Source organism: Mchenga conophoros, linkage group LG19 (genome assembly GCF_057382185.1).
Source record: "Mchenga conophoros isolate Kocher_MC1m ecotype Shallow Benthic linkage group LG19, M_conophoros_male_GT1.1, whole genome shotgun sequence".
Classification (NCBI taxonomy): domain Eukaryota; kingdom Metazoa; phylum Chordata; class Actinopteri; order Cichliformes; family Cichlidae; genus Mchenga; species Mchenga conophoros.
Window position 1 is genome coordinate 9940878 of NC_140544.1, and position 23587 is coordinate 9964464.

General features: G+C 38.8%; 1 protein-coding gene across 1 annotated transcript; it reads left to right on the forward strand.

Moving 5' to 3' along the window:
• The first annotated feature begins 2044 nt into the window (after window positions 1-2044).
• On the forward strand, window positions 2045-4993 carry LOC146551746 (ladderlectin-like). The gene is made up of 8 exons (XM_085257226.1): window positions 2045-2148; window positions 2234-2291; window positions 2414-2443; window positions 3047-3079; window positions 3495-3586; window positions 3840-3965; window positions 4121-4220; window positions 4690-4993. Exons 2-8 carry the CDS (start codon window positions 2243-2245, stop codon window positions 4758-4760), a joined length of 501 nt encoding a protein of 166 aa, XP_085113352.1. The 5' UTR covers window positions 2045-2148; window positions 2234-2242; the 3' UTR covers window positions 4761-4993.
• Window positions 4994-23587: the final 18594 nt, after the last annotated feature.

Here is a 23587-nt window from a genome sequence, read left to right on the forward strand (position 1 = left end):
CTAAATCAGATCCAGAAAGCAATACTGAATGTTTTATTAATGTCACTATCTCTGGTACATGCTGTTAACAGTTAAAACTTTGGTTTTAATACACAAACACCCTGTTTAAATTCCTGATTTACTGCAGAGGTGAGCAGCATCAGGAATTACGATACTCAAATAATGCTAGCCCTCAAGGACACGTATTTCTTTTTTTAACTGTAATAGTGATAGGAAAGAATAACATCCAAGTCAGAATATGAGGAAATGGTGTGGTTTGTCTTGGTAACTATGTTGAGTAACAGAACAGCTGTAGTATTTAAGATGTAGTAGTGGTTCATGTACAGTTTTATGTTTTAATACAGTTTTAATACAGTTTTATGGCAGTACCAGAATAACGTAGAAGCAACCGTTCTGGATGCCTTTTCTACTACAATATCTACAAATGTCTGCTCTTTACACTCCATTAAATGGTACTTTTGTTGAATATGAGATTCATGTCATTAATTAATGTCATCATGCTTACTGAGAGTAAATTGATAAGTAAAAATACATTTTCGAGACAATGAAGTTTGCAAAAAGGTTTAGGGTGTCATTAACTGGCGACCACTATTAATGTTCAGTTCATCTCAGTTCAATTTTGTTTACTTCAAGCACAATTTTTGCTACTGCACCAGAAAGAAGACGGCAGAGTCATTTCATGACTTATTTGTCATTAAATTAGTGGTGCAGATTTAAAAATTTACCTGAAATATAGCACAAGTGTAAACTGTTCCTATAGTGTGGAGACTGTGTCTGTTTTTATATATTTACTATCTCAACAGTGTCAAAAATGTTAACTAATTTAGGCTAGATCACTACAAATTGGTAGCTACTTTTAACTTTCTGAGCCACTTTTCTGCTGCCATTTTGCTTGTTGCCAGTCAAGGAGCTGAATTCTTAGAGTTTCTTAATGATTTCTATTCCTGTTCTGCTGGGATTTGGTTTCATTATTTGAAACCAAATCCCAGCAGAACAGTTAACATGATATTAATTGTTAATCTCATATTAACAGTTAAACAGTTAATATGAGATTATATTTTCATGTTATTGTCTAGTTGAATTTGTGTAAATCAGCTTGCCAAAAATTGTCCTTTAACCTCCTAGGACCTGGCGTCCACATATGTGGAGACCACATTTTGGGTTGTCTAGACCACATTACTAAATTTTGCTCTGTGAGGGCCTGATATCCACTTACAAGGACATTATACTGCCACTGTTCTATCAAAATTTGAAACGAATGTCCTCATATGTGTATATCAGGCCCTCACAGAGCAAGATCAGGTAAAACAATAGTTCTTTGTTTTTACATTCATCAGGTCTCTTTATGGTTCCAATAAATCATTAACGGATTTCCTAACTGAAGTATTGCATCAGCAAGGACTTCAGTTAAATACAGTCATAAGGAAATAAGACGGTTTATTTATCTGGTTTTACTGCTTAAATGTCCGTTAACAGTGTTTCATAAATGAATCATTGTGCTTCAAGAAAACATGATGTTTGAGTATCATGTCTAAACTTTAGCATTAACACTCAGACAAGTTTTAAAACTTTAAAGACAACTTTTAAATTTATACCACTTGCCTTGTGATTGCTCTGCTAATATTATTTGGCTAATGTTATTTTTTTATTTGGTAGTCAGTCCTGTTCATATGTCATAGCTTGTGTATATTTTGAATATATCACAAGAACCGTCATTCATTGTTTTGTCCTTGTTTTCATTTACTTGCTTGTTTGAATCAAGTATTGTTACATGCCTATCATGTACAAACTAACAGGTGGAAATACATTTTCAAGACCATGAAGTGTGTCATTTTTTGACGACCACTGTTAATGTTCAATAGATTTCAGTTCACTGCTTTTGTATTGCACCAAGTCAAAACAACATGAGGTCATGTATCACAATACATGTGCCAGATACAATTTACACATCAATAACTTCCTGTTTACCAAACAGATCAGAGTTCAAGTACATACCTTTATGTGCACTCTGCAAATATCTTCCTGGCCTGCATACGCCCACAGGAACGTGACCTGATGTGACTCAGTTTACGTATATAAAGACCAGAGAAGTTCCCCGTCATTACTGCATCACTCAGCTGATACTTGAACAACATCTTTACCTGACAGGTAAGAATCCTACTTTTCATTCACTGACTTCATGCCTGTGCTCTTTCTGGATATTCATTGGCTGTTTTTGTTTATTTCATAACAGAGGATCAACATGAAGACTGTCCTGCTCCTCTCCGCTCTCCTCTATGCTGCACTGGCAGGTAATATTCAGCACACACAGACTCAAACAAACCTGCTCATCAGTCAATCAGCCAACCCTGAAGAAGTGATGGGAGACTCACTAATGCACCATTTTTACTGACTGTGTCATTTTTCTCTGCAGTTCCAGCTGAAGACAATCAGCAGACTTCAGGTGAGTGTTGAAAGTGTTTCTTTTAAGACGTACAAAGACAGTGAGAACAGAATCTAACACCAACACACGTGTGGTCAGTGTCCCCTTCGCTGTTGGCTTTTGTGTCATACTTAGCCTGCACTGTGACAGACAAGAGAACACACAATAAATAATCAAAACAGTCTGTCTACAGTTCAACCAGCGTTTCAGCACCACAACCTTAGACTTCAATATGATCTCAAATTTCAAGTGTAGTATCTTCAGTACAGTTACAACTTGAATGTTGCTTTGAATTTCACCGTTACACAGTTTGAAGGTTAGCAATGTGCATCCTTAACCAACTCACACATATTTAACTTGGCCTCATTACAAGGCACATAAATGACCTGTATGCAATTTCAGTTTCTCATGAAGGCAGCTGAAAACATTCACAATAAATAAGGTGATGGTGCCTGACGTAGTCTTTGAAGTCACACGTGCTCACAGTCAGCTAACATATCTAGTTTAGAGTCAGTCACATTGTAAAGTGCTTCACATGTTGTGTGTAGGAACCAATGAGAACATTCTTAAAATGATATATATCTTCCTTTTTATCACTGATTGTGTTCATTTGTTTTTGTGCAGCCCAGGAGTTTGAAGGAGCAGCCAAACCTCAAGGTAAGACTCTTTCACTTCCCTTTTTGACCTTGTTTAGTTCACTGGTAAATAAGCTTTTAATTAACAGCAACAAATAGTCAAATCAAATTCAAACACCTCTCTCTGCAGGCCACAGTAGAGAAGTTTGGATATGTATGAATGTGTAAGCTTATTAAATATAGTGCCCATATTTTTGGCACCCCAACTAAGGATTGATTGGAAAGAATGCTGTGGTGAAACTGATGAGCAATAGGAATTTTACCTTTTGTCAAATGTCTTTACTTACTTTACTTTACTTTAAATACATTTTCTCTCCCATTAAAATGTCATTTTAATGTGGTTTTTGAGGCTGTTAAACATGCTATAAAAGCATGATCAAAAGTAAAGAAACAAAAGTAGACACAATAATGAAGTATTCATCACTGTCTGCCTGCAGCTCGTTTTAGCTTCTGTCCAGATGGCTGGTTCAGCTATGGTCCTCGCTGCTTCAAGTTCATCAATAGTCCCAGGTCCTGGTTCTCTGCTGAGGTACTGTCATTGAGCTCAACTATACATTTACACCTGAACAATGAGATGTTCCATGGTTTTTGAATTAGCTGAGCAAATTTTTAGAAACACCCTTTCATGGAAATCATAGAAATGGCGGTCTCTGCTTCACCTGAACTAAAGCTTTGGTGATTGTATATATTTGTAGGACAGTCAGTCTCCCACATGACTCACAGAGCTTTAAGTTCACACTGCAGCTTAATGATACATCTCTTTATGTTCATCTATCCAATAGGAGTACTGCAATAGTCTGGGTGGCAATCTGGCCTCAGTTACCAACCTCAGAGAGTACAGCTTCCTCCAACAGATGACACAGACAGCGGGTCACACTACTGCTTGGCTGGGAGGTTTCAGCCTGCAGGTAGAGTTTTAGAAAAAAAGAAACACCACCTCAGTCAGTCCAGATCAAACTTTGGTCCTGGTCGGAAGTGGGTCTAGACTTACACAGAATGGATATGAGAATAAATGAAGAGACTAAGTCAACACTCCCTCACACATATGTTCTTTGCATCTCAGAACCAGTGGCTTTGGATTGACCGTGAGGGTTTCTATTACACCAACTGGTACAGCCAGTCCTCTTCCAGCAGCTACCCTTGCCTCTTCCTACGATCCACCTGTGAGTAATATCAGCATCTGAAAATGTTATATTATTTTATTTTCTTACATAGAGCATTGCCTGTAGAGTTAACCTTGATATGTCAGTTCAGATCAAATTTGATACATGGCTTCTTTCAAGCTATGAGACTGACACACCCTGTGTTTAAATGTATGCCATTTTGTTAAATCTGATATACAGTGTGTCAGTAAAGTGTATTATTGTGCCCAAACACATAAGGGTTTGTTTACTGGGAATAACGGTGCAGAATTTGTCAGTCTGCTGCAGAGAATGCCAAACTGCTGGGGCACAGGGTAACTGCAGGTGGGGTGTTAATCTAGGTGAAATATTTCAACTTGGATGAAATGAATATATTTTTAAATAAGAATCAATAGGTGCTGACCTCTATTTAAATGCTGTTAATTGCTGATAAAAACCACTGCCTTGATTAATTTAGTGTTAATTTTGATTTGTCTCTTTCTAATTCCAGATGGTTGGGGTAACACTCTGTGTACTTCCAGTTATTCTTTCATCTGCTCTAAGAATCCATTTGGTTGTTAACATTTATGCTAAACATCTGAGGCCTGTGGGTGGACCACATTGTATTTTTTTCTGTTTAAAAGCATAAACTCTGTTGTATGTGTTATTGAATGGGAGATTTTTTTTAATTTCTAAAAATGTATTCTTCAAAGACTTAAATAATGAAGTGCTAGTAAATTTTAAACTTTGTTGGTCAGTGTAACAATTTCTTTTCTATAATAAAGACAATGTGTAATTTCCTTTCTTGTACCTCTTGTAAGTCTCCTTAAAATTCTTTCAAACCCAAATAACAATAAACAATACCAATACCAGAAATTAAAGGGGCAGTAAAGCCATACATCCCAAAATTAGATTTATGTGATTTGCCTCTGGTCTGTAATGCTCCTTATGAATCTAGGTTGTTTTGTGTGAGAGATTTGGTTAAATTAATAGATGAACACATGCATGCAAGTGCAGAAACACCATCAGGGATGTTCACTGATAACAGGAAAGAGGATCTGGGTTGAAATACCCAGGCAGGCAGGAACTGTTTAGGAGGTTTATTTAAAGTCTAAAATACAGAGGAGAAACAAATGACCATGAACCAGAGCAGAAATCCGGAACAACAGCTAGGCAGCATGACATTGGTGTGCATAAAAAACAATCAGATTATAAGATGGTAATTCATTTCAGTTTTCAAGTTTATTTACTTTGTGCAAAATCACATTAACAAAAACAAAATGAAACCTTTGGAGTGGTCTAGTCAAAGTCCTGACCTGAATTCGTTTAAGATGCTGTGGCATGAACTTATGAAAGCGATTCATGCTCAAAAACCCCCCAAAGACACGTGGGCCAAAATTACTCCAAATGTTTTTCCAATGTGATATCTGTCCTATCAGCATTTTGATTACAGCACATGTTTTGGCCTGTGAAAATTGAATCATTGCGTAATAAAATAATTGTTAAAAAAAACCAAACAAATAACAACAACAAAAAAGAAAACAAACCCCCCAAAAAACAGAAATGTGCAGTCACTCTAAGAACATCTTTTAGCACCCCTACTAGGTCAAGAATTGTTTATGGTAAAATGGTAAATGGCCTGCATTTGTATAGCGCTTTTCTAGTCCTTAAGGACCCCAAAGCGCTTTACACTACATTCAGTCATTCACCCATTCACACACACATTCACACACTGGCGATAGCAAGCTACATTGTACCCACAGCTGCCCTGGGGCGCACTGACAGAGGCGAGGCTGCCAGACAATGGCGCCACCGGGCCCTCTGACCCGGTGGCGCCTGAGTAAATGTCATAATCCTGGGTCTCTGACCCAGTTTTTTTGAGTTCTGTAAAATTTATGGTTGTTTGAGTATTGTATTTTCCATGAACTTTTGAGTTTTCATCATAGGCTATATTTAGGTCCTTGAATTTTCTGTTTATTTTATCTCCCCTGTGTTCCTTAATGTGTTCCTTAAAGTTTTTCTAGTAGAGATCACAGTCAGACACTAGTAGGGGTGAGGTACCATGCAAAGCAATCCCAACTCTCTAGTACCACAGGCCCTTTGCCCCTCAATCCAGTCAGAATAGCCTGATATGACAGTCTCACACATTAGAACTTTCCACTCTTGGAATGTTGGGTTTGTGGGCAATGTCTCAGTATAATTCTGGCTGCAGAGACAAACCTGACTGTGCACCATTTTTGCAGTGGTGGAATTACTGTTTTATCTCGTAGAAGACCTAAACATAGGGACAGTGGCTTAGTCTTACTCATTTCTCTTGGAGCTTTATATTCTATGCCAAAATAGCTTAACATTGGCACATTCCAATATGAAATGTGTTACACCCCTGAAAACAGGGAGAAAAGAATCACGAGAGTGATTATGACTTGCGTCTCTCATGCAGTCGTTTATTGCAGTGAGGAGAACGCGCGAAAGCCCCCTAGTGGAGAATAGAGACACTACTAATCAATCCCAAAAAAGGCTTACTAGCCGATCAGAGATGTATAGATTGTAGTTCTCTTAAGTAACATGAAAGCCATTAATATAACATGAAAAATAATAAACTCTTAACCATTTTCTTACCATATTTACATTATTTTCGTCCTTATATCAACTGATATGAATTAGTATTAACTGAACAGTTTTATATGCAGTAGTCCTTCAACCTGTCACAAATACAGAAAGGTGGCAGTTTCCTTTTCACATTTACAACAGACATTTTTATTTATAAATCCTGTTCTAAAAAGCCTGCATGATGTCCATGATGTTATGTCTAACATGTCTGTTACTTTTACCATTATCAGCCAAGATATATTCCCAGGTATCTATTTCACAATTCTATTTCTCTCTACTAGATAATTCTTAGATTGTCACATGTGCTGGTGGTCATGTGAATTGAGTTACTGTGGAATAGTAATGCCTTGTGATTAGATAGGGTTGGGTTAACTACTGAATTATCTGCTTTGTTTGGCTGAAATTTTTCTATGCAATGTCTAATCTGCAAATACTTCCAGAAGTCACCCCTATCTAGAGTTGGATGTCTCGAGACCGGTCTTACTTTTACGTGGTCTTGGTCTCGTCTTGGTCTCGACGGACTTTTGTCTTGGTCTCGGTCTTGGTCTCGCTGTTTCGGTCTTGCGTTCTCAAATCGACATAGTGTTCGGGAGATTTGGAGTCAACCATCAGCGGAGCGGGGGGGGGGGTGGCTTACTGGGCTTAAGCCCGGGTCATTTTTTCAGAAGCATGGGATCTTTTGGAGTGTAATTTTTTAGTTAGATGCCTGACTGACAACTGTATAAAACAAAAACAACACACGAAGCACAGAGCGCACCGTCGTAAATTCCCCCTAATTTTGGTATGATCCGAGCTCAGGCACTAGGCGACTGAGCACAGCACCCATGTGAGCGAGGGGGGAGAAGCTGCTGCCTGCGAGTTTGCTGCAGACAGAGGAGAGCTTAAGTTTGACCAGGTACCAAAGCAGATCATTCGTACTGAACTAATAATGTAAATATGACGGTGTATCACAAAAGATTGATATCAAACTGATCACTTGGTTGCGTTACTTGCTCTTCGAGTGAATCAACAAATGGATAAATAAAAAGCCGAACAGCAATGCTGATTTTTTAGAGAGTCTTAGCTTACATTTCATATTTTTAGTTGTTACCCTCCACGGCTAAACAAACTCTCTAAATCGGTTTCAATTGTGTACTGATGAACACAACAATGGACATAAGGAGCTTCTTTCAAAGAAAAAACTCAGGTAGATGTTATTTTATATATTATGCTTTGGATGTTGTTTAGTATATCTATGCAAAACAAGAGGAATTTCAATACACAGCAGTATATTCACAGCTGAAACCAGATATTTACATACACTTTATGGAGAAAACATAAACTTTTTTTTACTGTTAAACATCAATTTAGGGTAAACTTTTGTTTTAGATAAATAAATGTTGAAATATCTTTTGAATTAGTTAAATGTCAGAATAAAAAGAGGGAGCTGTCTATTTTAATCACTTTGATCAAATGTAGGAGCACATGTACAAGTTTATTGTTAATTAATAAGAAAACTCCAGACGATTCGATTCTGAGCTGAAGAAGCTTCTGATAGGTTCGTAGAGTCCATGTGAGTAAATTGGTGGCACACCTGTGGATGCATATAACGCAAAACACAGAGCCTGTTTCTGTGACATGGGAAAATCAAGAGATGTCAACCAAAACACCAGGAAAAGAACTGTGGAGCTCCATAAGTGTGGCTCAATTTTGAATACAATTTGGTGCCATTTGCAATTAAGAAATACAGATAGTTTCTCTCTTTACTCTCAAAGTTAACAAATATGTTTTTTATATTTATCAATCTAAAAAAATAAACATTTAGTCTGATTTGATGTTACAATTAAAAAATGTTTGTGTTTTTATCTGAAGAGTTTGTAAATATCTGGTTTCAACTGTATATTTGATGATGTTGGTGTTTGGCTTGATTGTCAGCACAAAGAGGGAGAGAGAGGAGCAGAGAGGGAGAGAGAGGAGCAGAGAGGGAGAGAGAGAATGACGACAGAACAGAGATGGAACAAGAGCAGGTGTGACACACATGTTAGTCAAATGGTTGTTTGCCAAAACTCATCAGAACATGTATCTAGTGTTTCTTTTTAGATACCATTTGTTCCTTTTCAAATTCTATATTTATTAAGTTATGCAGGCTTGTTTGCACAACAAGGCTAAATAATTATATAAACCTTTCTCAATCTAAATATTGTACTTTGGTAGAATTAAAAAATAAGTGTAGTGCAGGTCTATGATGATTTTTAGTGCTACTATCATCTAGTTCTGATTCTGGTTCTGTCTTGGTTACTGTTGTAGTCCTGTTTTAATTCCGGATCAGTTCTGGGTCTGGTTGAATTGGGGTTTAGTCCCTGTGTCTTGATACAGGCCCGACTTTGTTCTGCCTTGCTGCTTAATTAAAAAACTAGTTTAAGGTGTCCTGCATATGTATATAGAATAGCATCTGGCTGCATTTTAAAGACTTTTTTTGTCTCGGTCTTTGTCTCTCGTCTCAACTTGGTCTTGGTCTCGATACCCTCTGGTCTTGGTCTCGGTCTTGGTCTCGATACCCTCTGGTCTTGGTCTCGGTCTTGGTCTCGATACCCTCTGGTCTTGGTCTTGTCTTGGTCTCGGATTAGGCGGTCTTGACTACAAGTCTACCCCTATCTCATAGGTTGTACTCTTGAACTAACTCAACAAAAGATTTAAGAATACCGTCTTTAGAGAAGTCACTAATTGTATGAATTCCATTACCAAGAGTTCTTTTTCAAAATAATATTTGTTTCTCTATTTTTAATTCTGGGCTATACCAAAGTGACGCATATTGCTGTTTGTAATCGGAGAGTTTGTACATTTTGTAGCCTTTGCCCAAACCTCCTGAGAGTGTTCAGTAATTGTGTCTCTTTACCACTGGATTGTTGTGATGACATCTGTATAGGGTGAAAGGGTGTGACAAGAATCTTTTCTATGGTGGCCCACTTTAGGCTTCCTCCCTGCCCAGAGAAATTCTTTAATGAGATTGTGGTATTGTTTTAGTATACAATCAGGTATGCTGTGTAATGGATACATACACTCAACAAAAATATAAACGCAACACCTTTGTTACTGCTCCCATTCCCCATGGGATGGACGTAGAGACCTAAAATTCATTCCAGATACACAATATAACCATCCCTCCCAAACAGTGGTCACAAATCAGTCCAAATGTGTGGTAGTGGGCACATCTGCCATATTGAGATAATCCATCCCACCTCACAGGTGTGCCACATCAGGATGCTGATCTGACATCATGAGTAGTGCACAGGTGTACCTCAGACTGCCCACAACAAAAGGCCACCCTGGAATGTGCAGTTTTTTGCGCTATTGGGGGTCTGGGGACCCAGAACTGGTCAGTATCTGGTGTGACCACCCTTTGCCTCATGCAGTGCAACACATCGTCGCATGGAGTCTATCAGACTGTCAATTGTGGCCTGTGGAATGTTGGTCCACTCCACTTCAATGGCTGTGCGAGGTTGTTGGATATTCGTGGGAACTGGTACACGCTGTCGTATACGCCGGTCAAGCACATCCCGAACATGCTCAATGGGTGACATGTCCGGTGAGTATGCTGGCCATGCAAGAACTGGGACATTCTCAGCTGCCATCTGCCCTGAACAATGTGAACCATGATTCATCCGTGAAGCGCACACCTCTCCAACGTGCCAGACGCCATCGAATGTGAGCATTTGCCCACACAAGTCTGTTACGGCGACGAGCTGGAGTCAGGTCAAGACCCCGATGAGGACGACGGGCATGCAGTTGAGCGTCCCTGAGACGGTTTCTGACAGTTTTTGCAGAAATTGTTTGGTTGTGCAAACCAATTGTTCCAGCAGCTGTCTGGGTGGCTGGTCTCAGACGATCTTGGAGGTGAACCTGCTGGATGTGGAGGTCCTGGGCTGGTGTGGTTACACGAGGTCTGCGGTTGTGAGGCCGGTTGGATGTGCTGCCATATTCTCTGAAACGCCTGTGGAGACGGCTTATGGTTGAGAAATGAACATTCAATGCACGGGCGACAGATCTGGTTGACATTCCTGCTGTCAGCATGCCAGTTGCACGCTCCCTCATTGCTTGTGGCATCTGTGGCATTTTGCTGTGAGACAAAACTGCACATTCCAGGGTGGCCTTTTGTTGTGGGCAGTCTGAGGTACACCTGTGCACTACTCATGATGTCAGATCAGCATCCTGATGTGGCACACCTGTGAGGTGGGATGGATTATCTCAATATGGCAGATGTGCCCACTACCACACATTTGGACTGATTTGTGACCACTGTTTGGGAGGGATGGTTATATTGTGTATCTGGAATGAATTTTAGGTCTCTACGTCCATCCCATGGGGAATGGGAGCAGTAACAAAGGTGTTGCGTTTATATTTTTGTTGAGTGTAGTTAATCTTTAGGGATATCATTATTATTTTTTAAATTTACTTTGCCACGGATCAGATTTTACTTCCCTTGCTTCCCTATGTTAGTCTTAGTTTTTTTCAACAGTGGATCAAAGATCAATAAGGGCATTTTGTTTAGGTCTGGGCTCAACTTGATACACAGGTAAAATTTTGAAATATTTCAAAAATGAAGCCATAGTCTATTTCTGACTGATTAGTAGACAGGTTGATTATAAAGGGTTGTAGTCCAATGTGAAGATATTCAAAGTGTGATGTTACACAAATGAATTACAGTTATTTGGATAACCAGTGGTGGTCCTAGCCTGTTTGGCGCCCTGGGCGAACACTCCCTCTGGTGCACACACAGACACACACATAAAACATATTAAGGATTGTACATTAACATAAAGCTAAAACTGTTGTCGGAACCATACTGATTTTCACCAGAGAAACACACACACATATGAAGAGAGAGAGAGAGTATGCATTGTATGCAAACGGCTACAAAACAGCCATCAAAATACGTCATACAATGAGAACAGGAGAAATCAACAACTGACAATGACTAATTAACAGTGTTGGTCAAGTTACTTGAAAAAAGTAATCAGTAGCTAATTACTGATTACTTCCCCAAAAAAGTAATCCCGTTACTTTACTGATTACTTATTTTCAAAAGTAATTAATTACTTATTAGTTACTTAGTTACTTTTTAAAAACACGATTTACAACCTGAATAGGTGATAAAGCGATAGATCTTTCAGCCCAATTCTACTTGTTCTGCATAATCCATCATACAAAATGTAACCAAATGGAAAAGTCTCTTTTTAAAACTTGTTTTATTAGTTTTAATCTTTTAACTTTATGCATCAAGCAAAAATGTAATTATTTGCAACATTCTCTGACTGGAAGAAATTTGTTTAATATTTAAACCTATTTTCTGCACTTTCCAGCTCATAATAAATAAATAAATATATATATATATATATATATATATATATATATATTAGGGGTGCAACGATATTCGTATCGATATTGAACCGTTCGATACAGTGCTTTCGGTTTGGTACGCATATGTATCGAACAATACAACATTTGTAATTTATTTTATCAACTTTCCTTCTGACGATGCTGTCTGTGTTGAGCGCTCAGTGAATCTGCGTTCGACTACTCCGCCTAGGCTGCACTGTCGAGCGCAGATCCACTGAGCGCTCAACACAGACAGCATAGTCAGAAGGAAGAGCGCAGGGCAAGCTAGCGAGACAGAAGTTAAGCTCTCCTTGGAACATGGCAAATTGAACCTCCCCCACCCTCATTCAGATCTGGCGTTTGGAATTATTTTGGTTTTCATGTGACGTATGACCCTGAAGGTAAGCGCGTCATGGACTAAAGTAAAACAGTATGTTGGATGTGCCATGCAATGCTCAATTACATGGGTGGGAGCTAGTGTGTTAGCGCAGTTAGCTCGTTAACGTGTTGGCTGTCTAGCCCCATGCACGGGGCTATCAGGGGTAGCTCGTTAAGGGAGATTTGCCGTGTTGTGGCGTTAAGGTCATTTTAACGAGGTTAACCTGAAAGCACTAGTGGGAACACAACGAATATGACTGCACATTTACGCCGACATCATCCTAGTGCAAAGACAAAAACAACAAGCATGCATGCTACAAACTTTACCCGAGTCATTTAGACAGCTGTTAGCACATGATTCTCCTTATGGGGACCTGATATGTTTAATATGCTGCTGAGAATATAGCCCAGAAGAAGCGGATAGTATAGCTTTTATTTTGGAAAGAGCCATTTCTCTGTAATAAACTCTCTTTTCCAAAGATGAGTGATTCCTCAATCAGATACAGGGCTTGCAATATCGCTAGCCCGACGTCCTGGGGCTAGAGATTTTTCCAGTCGGGCTACCAAAATCTCTCTCTGCCCTGCCCTTCCGGCTATTGTAGGAAGGAAAAATATATGTCAATGCTTTTGCATTCTTTCGGAAATGTAGCTGGGTAATTATGTCATTGGCATCGGTGAGCCACTGTCAATATGTGACATATTGAAATCGCGTTTGAATTTGCGCTTGTTTTTTGCTTTCACTTTGCAATCGCGTGAACTGTGTATAGAAAGCGACAGTACTGATTGGTGAGTGATGATAATTTGTGCACCAATTCCTCTGACATCGTCTTATCAATCGTTAGCTTACTACGCAAACATGACAAGTGAAATCTCCCGCAGCAAGCTTAAACATGTGAGAGGTTGATCGCGCAGAGAATCGCTGAGCTTATGTGAGTGCGTGTGTAAAAGCAGCAGGATATATATTTCAGTTCTGCTGAGCCAAATAAGACAGGTCAGGGTGAAGAAGTGACAGCCAAAGAAAAGCTTACCACAAAACGGAAAAGTTATGACAAATCAGACTATAAGGCAAAAAGAAAGTGCAGCTTTATGGTTTCATGGACAAAATAATTTCTGTGGCTGCAATATGATGAGCTAAATAACCAGGGCTGCACATAAGTGGTCCGCAGGTGCGCATTCGCTGTCAAAATAAAAAAACACGCACAAGGGTTAGGGTTAAATTTAAAAACTGTACTTTTGAGTTAAAATATATATTTATAATTTTAATAAGTGACAAATTAAAAAGGCATGAACATTTTATTTTGTATCGAAAAAATATCGAACCGTGACACCAAAGTATCGAACTGAACCATGAATTTTGTGTATCGTTGCACCCCTAATAAGAGAGAGAGAGAGAGAGAGAGAGAGAGAGAGAGTCTTGTAATCGGAAGGTTGTCGGTTCGAGCCCCGGCTCGGACAGTCTCGGTCGTTGTGTCCTTGGGCAAGACACTTCACCTACCGCCTACTGGTGATGGCCAGAGGGGCCGATGGTGCGATATGGCAGCCTCGCCTCTGTCAGTCTCCCCCAGGGCAGCTGTGGCTACAACTGTAGCTTGCCTCCACCAGTGTGTGAATGTGAGAGTGAATGAATAGTGGTATTGTAAAGCGCTTTGAGGGGTCCTGAAAAGCGCTATATAAATGCAATCCATTATTATTATTATTTAGATCTCTGTCCAGAAGAGCGCAGTCTTGGGAACAGCTAAGATACTGCACAGGACCCTCAAGCTCCCGAGCCTCTCGTAGAGGACCCGAGCTTGGAGGACTGACCGCCCGCAGGGGCGAGCGGTCCTAGGTATGTAATACCTGGCAGGTAATGTCCCAGGTATTTAAGCCCTAGTGGGAGTTGTCCCTTAAGAGGGTTGCTGACCCACTGTTGATTATGTGCCTTATCACAAGGTGTGAAAAAAGGAGTAGTTCATTTTCGATAGAAGTTTGGGGTTAAACCATTGCGAAACCTTGCCTCACCCTATCATATGATCCATTGAGATCATTTGACACAAAATGTGAGTGGGGGTTTTGGGACCTGGGAAGGATCTCAAAACTGCATTGAAGGTGGCAGAAAGCTGTTGTCACAGCCTCTGTTTGAGGATGGTCGTTCAGAGCGTAAGGGACAACCCCCGCTAGGATTTCAATCCCTGGGACTCTCCACCATTTGGTTTTTGAACTGAAGAAGCTTCTCAGCTGAGAAGTGAAATGTCTTCAAGCATCTTAAAGAAGTCCAGTTGTTTTCTTTCCAAGCTTCTCTTATCTAACCAGAATATTGATGCTTGTCTCCACAGTGTTAAATTTGTGTCATGTTCAGTGTGTGGAATAAGGAGAGAAAGGACCCAAACGCAGGACTCGCCAGCTGGTTTAGAATATGCACAGTGTTTAATGACTGAACTAAGAGGACTGCACATGACTGAATGAACAGGAAACACACATGAGGAGTTGACGACAATGAAACAAGGAACTGGGAGAAACTGAGGGCTTAAATAGACAGGCTAATGAGGATATACACCTGGGGTAAATATAACTAATGAAATAGAGGAAGTAGATGTCACGAAATACAAGGTGGACTCACGCGCTGGACTCCGGGGATGATGCACACAAGAGAATTTATTAAAGAACAATGTCCAACGAGTGTATATACACAGATGCGGGGCAGTGCTATGTACAAAAGGTGAGGGGGGCAGGGCTCCGGGGAAAATCCAGGGGAACACGCTCGTCTCTCTCCACACAATCCAAACACGAATCCACTCGCACACCAGGGAAACAGTCCAGGGAATCTGTACACAAAGAAACGCTTGTTAGATTCTAAACACACACTGCACGGGAAAATACTTGCTGGGACGCTCGACTTTCACTGACGCGATTCTCACAACGATCCAGCGAAGAACAGCCGTTGCTTCCTGTAATACCATCCACACTGATGAGGCACAAGTGTTTCTTCCTCCGAGGGCGTGGGCCAAGGGCGTGAACCCATAATGAGTTCAGCCCTGGCGAGAGAGAGGGAGAGAGAGAGGACTAGAGAGAAAGAGGGAGAGACAGCTGATCAGTGACCAGCTGAACCTCCAGGTCGTGACAGTAGAACTAAACATGATGAACACAGACAAAATGCTATCACAATAAAACACGATTTTTCTCTGTTAGAGAAGAAAATGTAATTTAAACTTATTTTAAAGTTTAAGGTTTAAATTCTGTTTAAATCACATATGTGGAAGAAGTCAGATAGAAAGACAGAGAGAGATAAGGTGTGGGTGGACATTGTGTGCTTACAAACAACTCGATTGGATGGCCAAAATATGTAGATGCAGCGTTCAGTAGATAAAGCCGGGGTGATTGTGGCTCAAGAGTTCGGAAGGTTGCCGGTTCGAACCCCGGCTCGGACAGTCTCGGTCGTTGTGTCCTTGGGCAAGACACTTCACCCGTTGCCTACTGGTGGTGGTCAGAGGGCCCGGCGGCGCCAGTGTCCGGCAGCCTCGCCTCTGTCAGTGCGCCCCAGGGTGGCTGTGGCTACAATGTAGCTTCATCACCAATGTGTGGATGACTGGATGTGTAAAGCGCTTTGGGGTCCTTAGTAAAGCGCTATACAAATACAGGCCATTTACCAAGAAGAAGAACGATTGAACAGGTATGAAAGCGAGGTGAAGAAGAGTTTCAGGTTTCTTCTCTGTTGTCTCCTGCGAGATGAACACACATTCCTTCAGTAACCCCTCTTGAGGGTAATAATCGTAGAATCATTGGTTTACACATATAAATATCTGAGTATCTTGATTGATGACTCGCTCACCTTCAAACCACATGTAAAGAAACTCATGAAGAAACTGAAGTTAAAACTGAGATTTTATTTTCAAAATAAGTTCTGTTTTTCTTTTAATACAAAGAAGTTGTTGCTACAACATTTTTACATGTGCTGGTAAAAAAAGGTATGAGCATGTACAGCATGAAACATGTGCAGCATTACAGGTTTAGCACCCTTGGCTTGGAGAGAACTGCAGAACAACTGGAAAATGACTGAATTCATTTCATTAAGTGATTTTAATTCAAAACTAGGCCAAGTCCATAACATGCAACTGTCTTTTGACCCAGTGTTTTGTGTTTTCTATTATTGTGATGTTGGTTGTGGTTTTCAAGCTCTTTGGTTCTGTTCCTCAGTTTAGTGTTTGGTCATTCCTGCACATGTGTTCCTCTGTGTAAAGTCTGGGTTTCTCAGTCTGTGTCTTTGCATGTGTCAGTTCCTGTTTCATTTTGAAGGTCAGTGTCTCAGGTTATTGTATTCTGTTTTACTTCCCTCAGTCTCGTCAGCTCTGATTTCCCCCAGCTGTGTCTCCCTCCTGTCTCCCAGTCCCTGGTTGCCCAGTGTGTATTTAAGCCCTGTATTTTCTACTGTTCATTGTTGGTTCCCCTGCATCTCCGTTCGTATCTTAAGGTTTCAGATATGTTTTATGCTTAGATTTCCCTGTTTAGGTTTTGTCAGTTCTGTTCTCGCCACCCTCGCCTTTTGTTGTATGTCATTCTCCTCAATAAAGCTCACTCACATCAGCAGTGTCTGCATCTTGGGTCCTTCAATAATTCCCACACGGCTTGCATCGCAAACCGTGACAGTTTCAAATAGATTGTTTGTCATTTTAATTGAATTTTATTTTTATTTTTTTATTTTGCATGTGTTCTGTTGCTGCCTGTGTTTAATTGTATAATTTTTGTAACCGTGCTGCTGCCTATCTTGACCAGATATCCTTTGAAAAAGAGGTTTCCAATCTCAATGGGATCTTCCTGGTTGAATAAAAAAACACTGAAGAATGGCTCTAAGAGTTTCACTGTTGACAGTTTCAGTTCTAGCGTGCCTTTTCTCTCCAACGATGTGAATAAAATCAGCATTAGCTCAGAGTAGGTTAGTTAACCCTTGTGTGGTGTTCGTATTTTTTTTACTCAGCCAGTGTTCATGGGTCTGGTGGACCCGCTAGAGTTTTGGCTTTCCAAATTAACACTATCAAACAATTTTATGTTAAATTACTCAACAGATGTTTACTTCATCCCAATTACAAGCCATATGAACAGCAAACATGGTTAATTTTTTCCCTTTACCTTTGTTAGATCACATTTATGAATTAATGTGCTTCTCGTTTTTCTTTTATATAAAATGTTATAAAAAAAATCAGTTATAATCAAGTGGAGTGAGTGGAAAGACACAACACATTTACACGTGAAGCAATATGTTTCACAACTAAATGGGATCAGCTGCTCATCAATGCTGACATTAGGCCCAGGGTTGTAAAACAGGTGGAGGCGGTGCACACACTTATCCCACACTGTCCTGATGGCAGGTAGCTTGTCTCTCTGCCAACGAGCTGGTCTGTCGTCTCGGTTATCAAAACGGATAATCCTGGAAATTTTGTTGAAGTTTTCCAGAAACATTGATGCATGGAAAGGTTCTTGCCGGTTTCTGCATCTCACAGGGATTCTGTGGATTCCCCTTTGGACCTGAAAACTCCTGCAAGGATAAGAAGCCCAAAGTAGGCCTTTGGGATTCTTAGATGAATTTGGTCCATCTCCTTCCACCTCTCTCCAAAAACACACCTTCCTTCTAGATTACTTCAATCCAGAACAATTTTCTGGATGGAATCTGGGATGAAAAGCTCAAATGAAGACTTGATGTCCTGCACATGAGTAACTGTCAGCCGTGTTGGCCCTGGCTTATCACAGTAGCAGCTCTGCAGAGTGGCTCATTTCTTGGGCAAGAAGACCATTCAATTTCACCAGTTATTGACATCCATATTTCTTCACTTGCTGTCTGGTGGGCTTGTTCTGGTCCTGGAGCTGGCTGCAGATGGGGTACTCGTCTTTGTTTGTTTTTTTACTAAATGGTGCTCAACCTCATCTTCTTCTTCAAAGTCACTGTCAGACTCTGAATTTTCAGAAATGTGAAATATTCTGAAACCTCTTTGTCAGCATCATCATCAGAAGCTCCTCTCTCTTCCAAAATCAATTGGATGGCCCTCGCAGCAGATAATCTTTTGCCATCTTGATCAGTTGTGATAAAGAACCACACTGGCAAAGTCTTATTTATAGTATTATGCCCCTAATTTGCAGGTGGGACAGGGTATGAGAAAATAAAATTTGGATCCCTCAAGAAAGAGGGTAAAATGTGCAGGAATGTAAGAGCAGACGGTGTTGATAGTTGAATTTTCAACAATGTTGCAACTTTGTGCGGGAGCAGGAGGGGAAGAAAACACTATCAGCAGCACCAGAAAGGAGGAAGACAGAGTGTGGGAACACAGGACCTTCACTTTCAACACTTTTATTAGACCTGGGTCCAGTGGACCCGAACACCTTGTATGTAATGTAAATGCGTGGGGGGAGGTACAGTATGAGGTCATTGAAAATTTGTTCAGATTCATGTTCTTCACAGAAAATAAGCCAAAGCCAATGAATTTCAGGTTGAAAAAATAATTAATTGTTTAAGTTTTCTTTTGAAAAAAACTGAAAACGGGTCTCACAGACCCGAACACCATACAAGGGTTAAGTATAATTCAAGTTATTATAATCATTTTGCTTTATTATTATTTTTTATTCTGGTTTGCTAAACTGCTTTAATAAAATATCCTGCTATTAAGGTCTAAATTGTGAACATTCAGTCTTTAACTTAATAGTATTAGTTGTAGTGTAAATAGCTCTTCGATGTTACTCCAGCATTTTAAAATATAAGTCTCTTGGGGCCGACTGTCCAGGCCACTAAAATGAACCCTGTAATTAACAGCTAAACAGGAAAACGATCTAGAAGGGAACAGGTGTGGCAGACATAAACTGCACCTGCTCTCAGGACCACCATTTCCATATCAGAGGCAGGAAAGACACCTGGATGGCCTTGCAGCAGTTTGAGCTGGTCCTCTCACCCACATTGGTTCCTGTATAGGGGTGCTGGCCCTGCAGGTTGACAAATTTCTAACAGTGAAAAATGACTTAAATCATTTTCTAAACAAGCTCTTAAAGTCATTCAGTTTAGTTTTCAGTTGTTATAGATTTGTATTATCCACATGCATTCTGACAAATTGAGAAATTGGTGTGGGGACTTGTGTTTTACTTTTAACCCAATCATGATGAAGCTCAGTGTTTAGGTGCTCACCAGTGTTTCTAATATTTTGTCTACTACACATATACAGAGACTAGAATAACTCACCCGGTGTTATAATGTGTTGTTTAGTACATTGGAATCTGTTTTTTAAGGGTCATAAATAATGCTAATGCTGCACTTTATTAATAATAAGAGAATGATTGTATTGTATTGTATCTTTATTTCAGACATATACAGAAAAAAACAATATATACACAAGTACACATACTTGCATTTACAAATACACACACGTATGTGCTCAGATAAAACAAAAAAAGGAAATAAATAAAATAAATCAGAGTCTAAATGACATGAAATGACAATTATTAGGTCTGAAATGGAGTAGGAAGAAGTATAACATACTTATTAATCCCTACCCCATGCTCAACTTTCTATTGAATCCCACTATTCACCTAATTCCCATCATCACTTACCCCACACAATAAACAAGGAGAACATGTATAAACATAGCTACAGTGATAGATATAATTTAGATACAAATTAGCATAGTTATATATACAATGGGTGATCAACTTTATCAGTTTCATATTCTTCCAAAAGCAGTTTTGAAACATCTTTATAAACTAATGCTTGAACATTGCTGTAGGTCCACAGTAAAACTGTTCCACAGTTTTACCCCATAAATAGTAACACAAAAGGTTTTAACCTTTGTCCGTGCTTTAAGAGTCTTCAGATTTAATTTTCCCCTCAATTCATAGTCCCCTTCTCTATCAAAAAACATCCTCTGTTCATTTCCTGGTAACACATTGTATCTGGCTTTGTACATAATTTTTGCAGTTTTATATTTTATAAGATCCATAAACTTCAGAATTTTTAATTTCAAGAACATGATGTTAGTATGGTCTCTAAATCCTGCTTTAGTAATCATCCTGATTGCTTTTTTCTGAATTTTACATAGTGGTTGAAGTGAAGTTTTGTATGTATTTCCCTAGATTTCCACACAGTATTCCAAATATGGCAATATAAGTGAACAGTAAAGTAAAGTGATTTGGAAGGCAAAAAATGTTTAACTTTACTCAGTACAGAGATGCCTCTTGACAGTTTAGCTTGTATATGCTTTATGTGAGGTTTCCAGCAGATTTTGTTATCTATTATCACACCCAGAAATTTTGTATCAGAAACTTGCTCTACTTCAACATTGTTTATTAACAATTTTGCTCCGGCATCTTTTTTACAATTTCCAAATAACATAAATGTAGTTTTTTTCAAATTTAGTGATAACTTGTTTCTGTCAAACCATGTTTTCAGTTTAATCATTTCTTGTGTGACAATTTCCAAAAGCTGCTGTGAATTCTCTCCAGCACAAAAAATATTTGTATCATCTGCAAATAAAATAAACTGTAATATATCAGATGTTTTACATATATCATTGATGTAGAGGATAAACAGCTTTGGTCCCAATACTGACCCCTGTGGAACTCCGCAAACAATGTCCAGGCACTCTGATTGATATTCACCAATCTTCACAAATTGTTGCCTGTCTCTCAAATAACTCCTGACCCACTCTAGCACCACTCCTCTAATGCCATAGTACTCCAGTTTATCAAGTAATATTTCATGATTAATTGTGTCAAAAGCTTTTTTTAGGTCAATGAAAACACTAACTATGCATTGTCTTTGATCTATATTGTTGGTGATATTTTCAATTAGTTCCATTAATGCCATAGATGTTGATCTGTTTGGTCTGAAACCATACTGACTGTCCATTATTATTTTGTGTTTATCTATAAATTTGTCAAGTCTATTTATGAAAACTTTTTCCAGTATTTTTGAAAATTGTGAAAGTAGAGAAACAGGCCTATAATTTGTGAATTGGTGTCTATCTCCATTTTTAAACAGTGGTATTACTTTAGCTGTTTTGATTTGTATTGGGAATGCACCAGTTTGTAGATGCCATCTATCACTTTCTTAACGATTTCCATATCAATGTCATCAGAGTCTTTAGAATTTTTTATTTGTGATTTCCCAACAATATCAATGATTTCCTTTTCTTCTACTACTGTTAAAAACATTGAATGAGGATTACAGTCAATGAGTTTAGTTTCTTTCTCTGCAGAATCTGTTATATCAGGAATTGTATCAGCCAAGTCTGGCCCAACACTTACAAAGAATTTATTGAACTCATTAACCACATCACTCATGTTACTAATATTTCTATCATTATTAGCGAAATACGAAGGATAATTAGACTGCCTAGAACCATTTTTAATGATGGTATTTAATGTTTTCCAAATCCATTTAACATTATTTTTATTCATATTTAATAATTTCTCATAATATTCCTTTTTACATGACCTCAAAATACTAGTTAATTAATTTTTATATTTCTTGTATTTGTTTTCAGCTTCTGTACTTCTGTTCGTTATAAATTCTCTATATAAGGTATTTTTCTTTTTACATGCATTTTGTAATCCTTTTGTAATCCATGGGCACTCTGCATATTTTTGTTTTTTGCTATATTTCTTTACTGGGCAACGGCTATCATTTAACAGTTTAAATTTTCCTAAAAAAATCTCATAAGCTTTATCAATATTTTTTTCCTTATACAGCATCTCCCATTCTTGCTTAAGTAAATCACTTTTAAATGCATTTATGGACTCCTCTGTTCTCACTCGTTTGTATTTTGTTGTATTTTCCTGTTTGACCTTCCTGTAATTGCTGTTAAACACTACAAAAACAGGTAGATGATCACTGATGTCATTAATTAGGAGACCACTTATAGATCAGTTTTCTATTTCATTAGTAAATATATTGTCTATTAAGGTTGCCGACTGTGCTGTAATCCTGCTAGAGTCCCATGCTATACATTGTATTAATAAACTCATTTGTCATACTATGTTTGTTTGGATTTAATAGGTCTATGTTGAAATCCCCATAAATGAACATAACTTTTTGATTTGTCCTAATAAATGTTTTATCTACCCACTCCTTAAATATTTCAATATTAGAACCTGGTGTTCTATATATACAACTTACAATGACATTTTTATTTTTTTCCATACCAATTTCTATTGTTACACACTCTAATATGTTGTCCACCACCACCGTCATTTTTCCTGTATTTTAAATTTTTGTCCACAAACAAAGCCACACCCCCACCATTCTTATTCTTTCTGTTCAGAAAATTTAATTCATATACGTCTATTTCAAAGTCCACTCCTTTCCCCATATTAATCCACATCTCAGATACTGCAATCACACTGAATGGATGTGCAAATTTGCTTAAATATTCTCTTATTTTGTGAAAATTGGCATATAAACTTCTACTATTAAAGTGGATTATGGGCATTTTGCAGTCAGCCTTGACAGTTTAATTGAATTGTTCTTCAGTATAATAGCAGCAGGTGTTTCTGATGTTAAAAAAGTTCGATTCTGGATCAATGTCCTGCTCTGTGAAGTGTGTATTGTATTCCGTGTTTTGTGGTGAATTTAACTCCAGATTCTCATGATTAGCAATCCTCTGTGATAGCAGTGTATAATTCCCAGATGTTAAATTAGCTGATTGTTTCATGATTTAATATGTTGTGCTTTAGCTTCCGTTGTTATCTTCTGTTACCTGCTTTGATGAATGTAGATTGTTTGTTCAGCTCCTTGCATTTGTAGTCATGTGACTTGTTAATATTTTTCCAGATCCTGGATGCGTTTGATGACCAGCACTTTGGCTTCCTCTGGTGTGCCGTTGAGTTTAATAAATATTTTACAGTTTGCAGTCCAGGTATTTTGAATTTTACCCAGTTTCTTTAGGTGTCGTGCTTTCTTAGCCATGTCAGCGTTGTATTTGGTTAGATGGTCATTAATGTAGACGTTCGATCCCTTTAGTTTTCTCCCTTCAGTGCTTCAGCAGTGCATTCTTGTGTTTCCTGTTTACAAATCTTATGATGACAGCTGGTTTATCACTAGCGTTTCTCCTGGGCAA

Excerpts from the sequence above, each read along its gene's own strand:
- LOC146551746 (XM_085257226.1), top strand. The coding sequence starts at position 2,243 with ATGAAGACTGTCCTGCTCCTCTCCGCTCTCCTCTATGCTGCACTGGCA. Across the intron at positions 2,292-2,413 it reads CCTCTATGCTGCACTGGCAG|TTCCAGCTGAAGACAATCAG; the intron begins GTAATATTCAGC and ends TTTTCTCTGCAG. Across the intron at positions 4,221-4,689 it reads CCTCTTCCTACGATCCACCT|ATGGTTGGGGTAACACTCTG; the intron begins GTGAGTAATATC and ends TTCTAATTCCAG.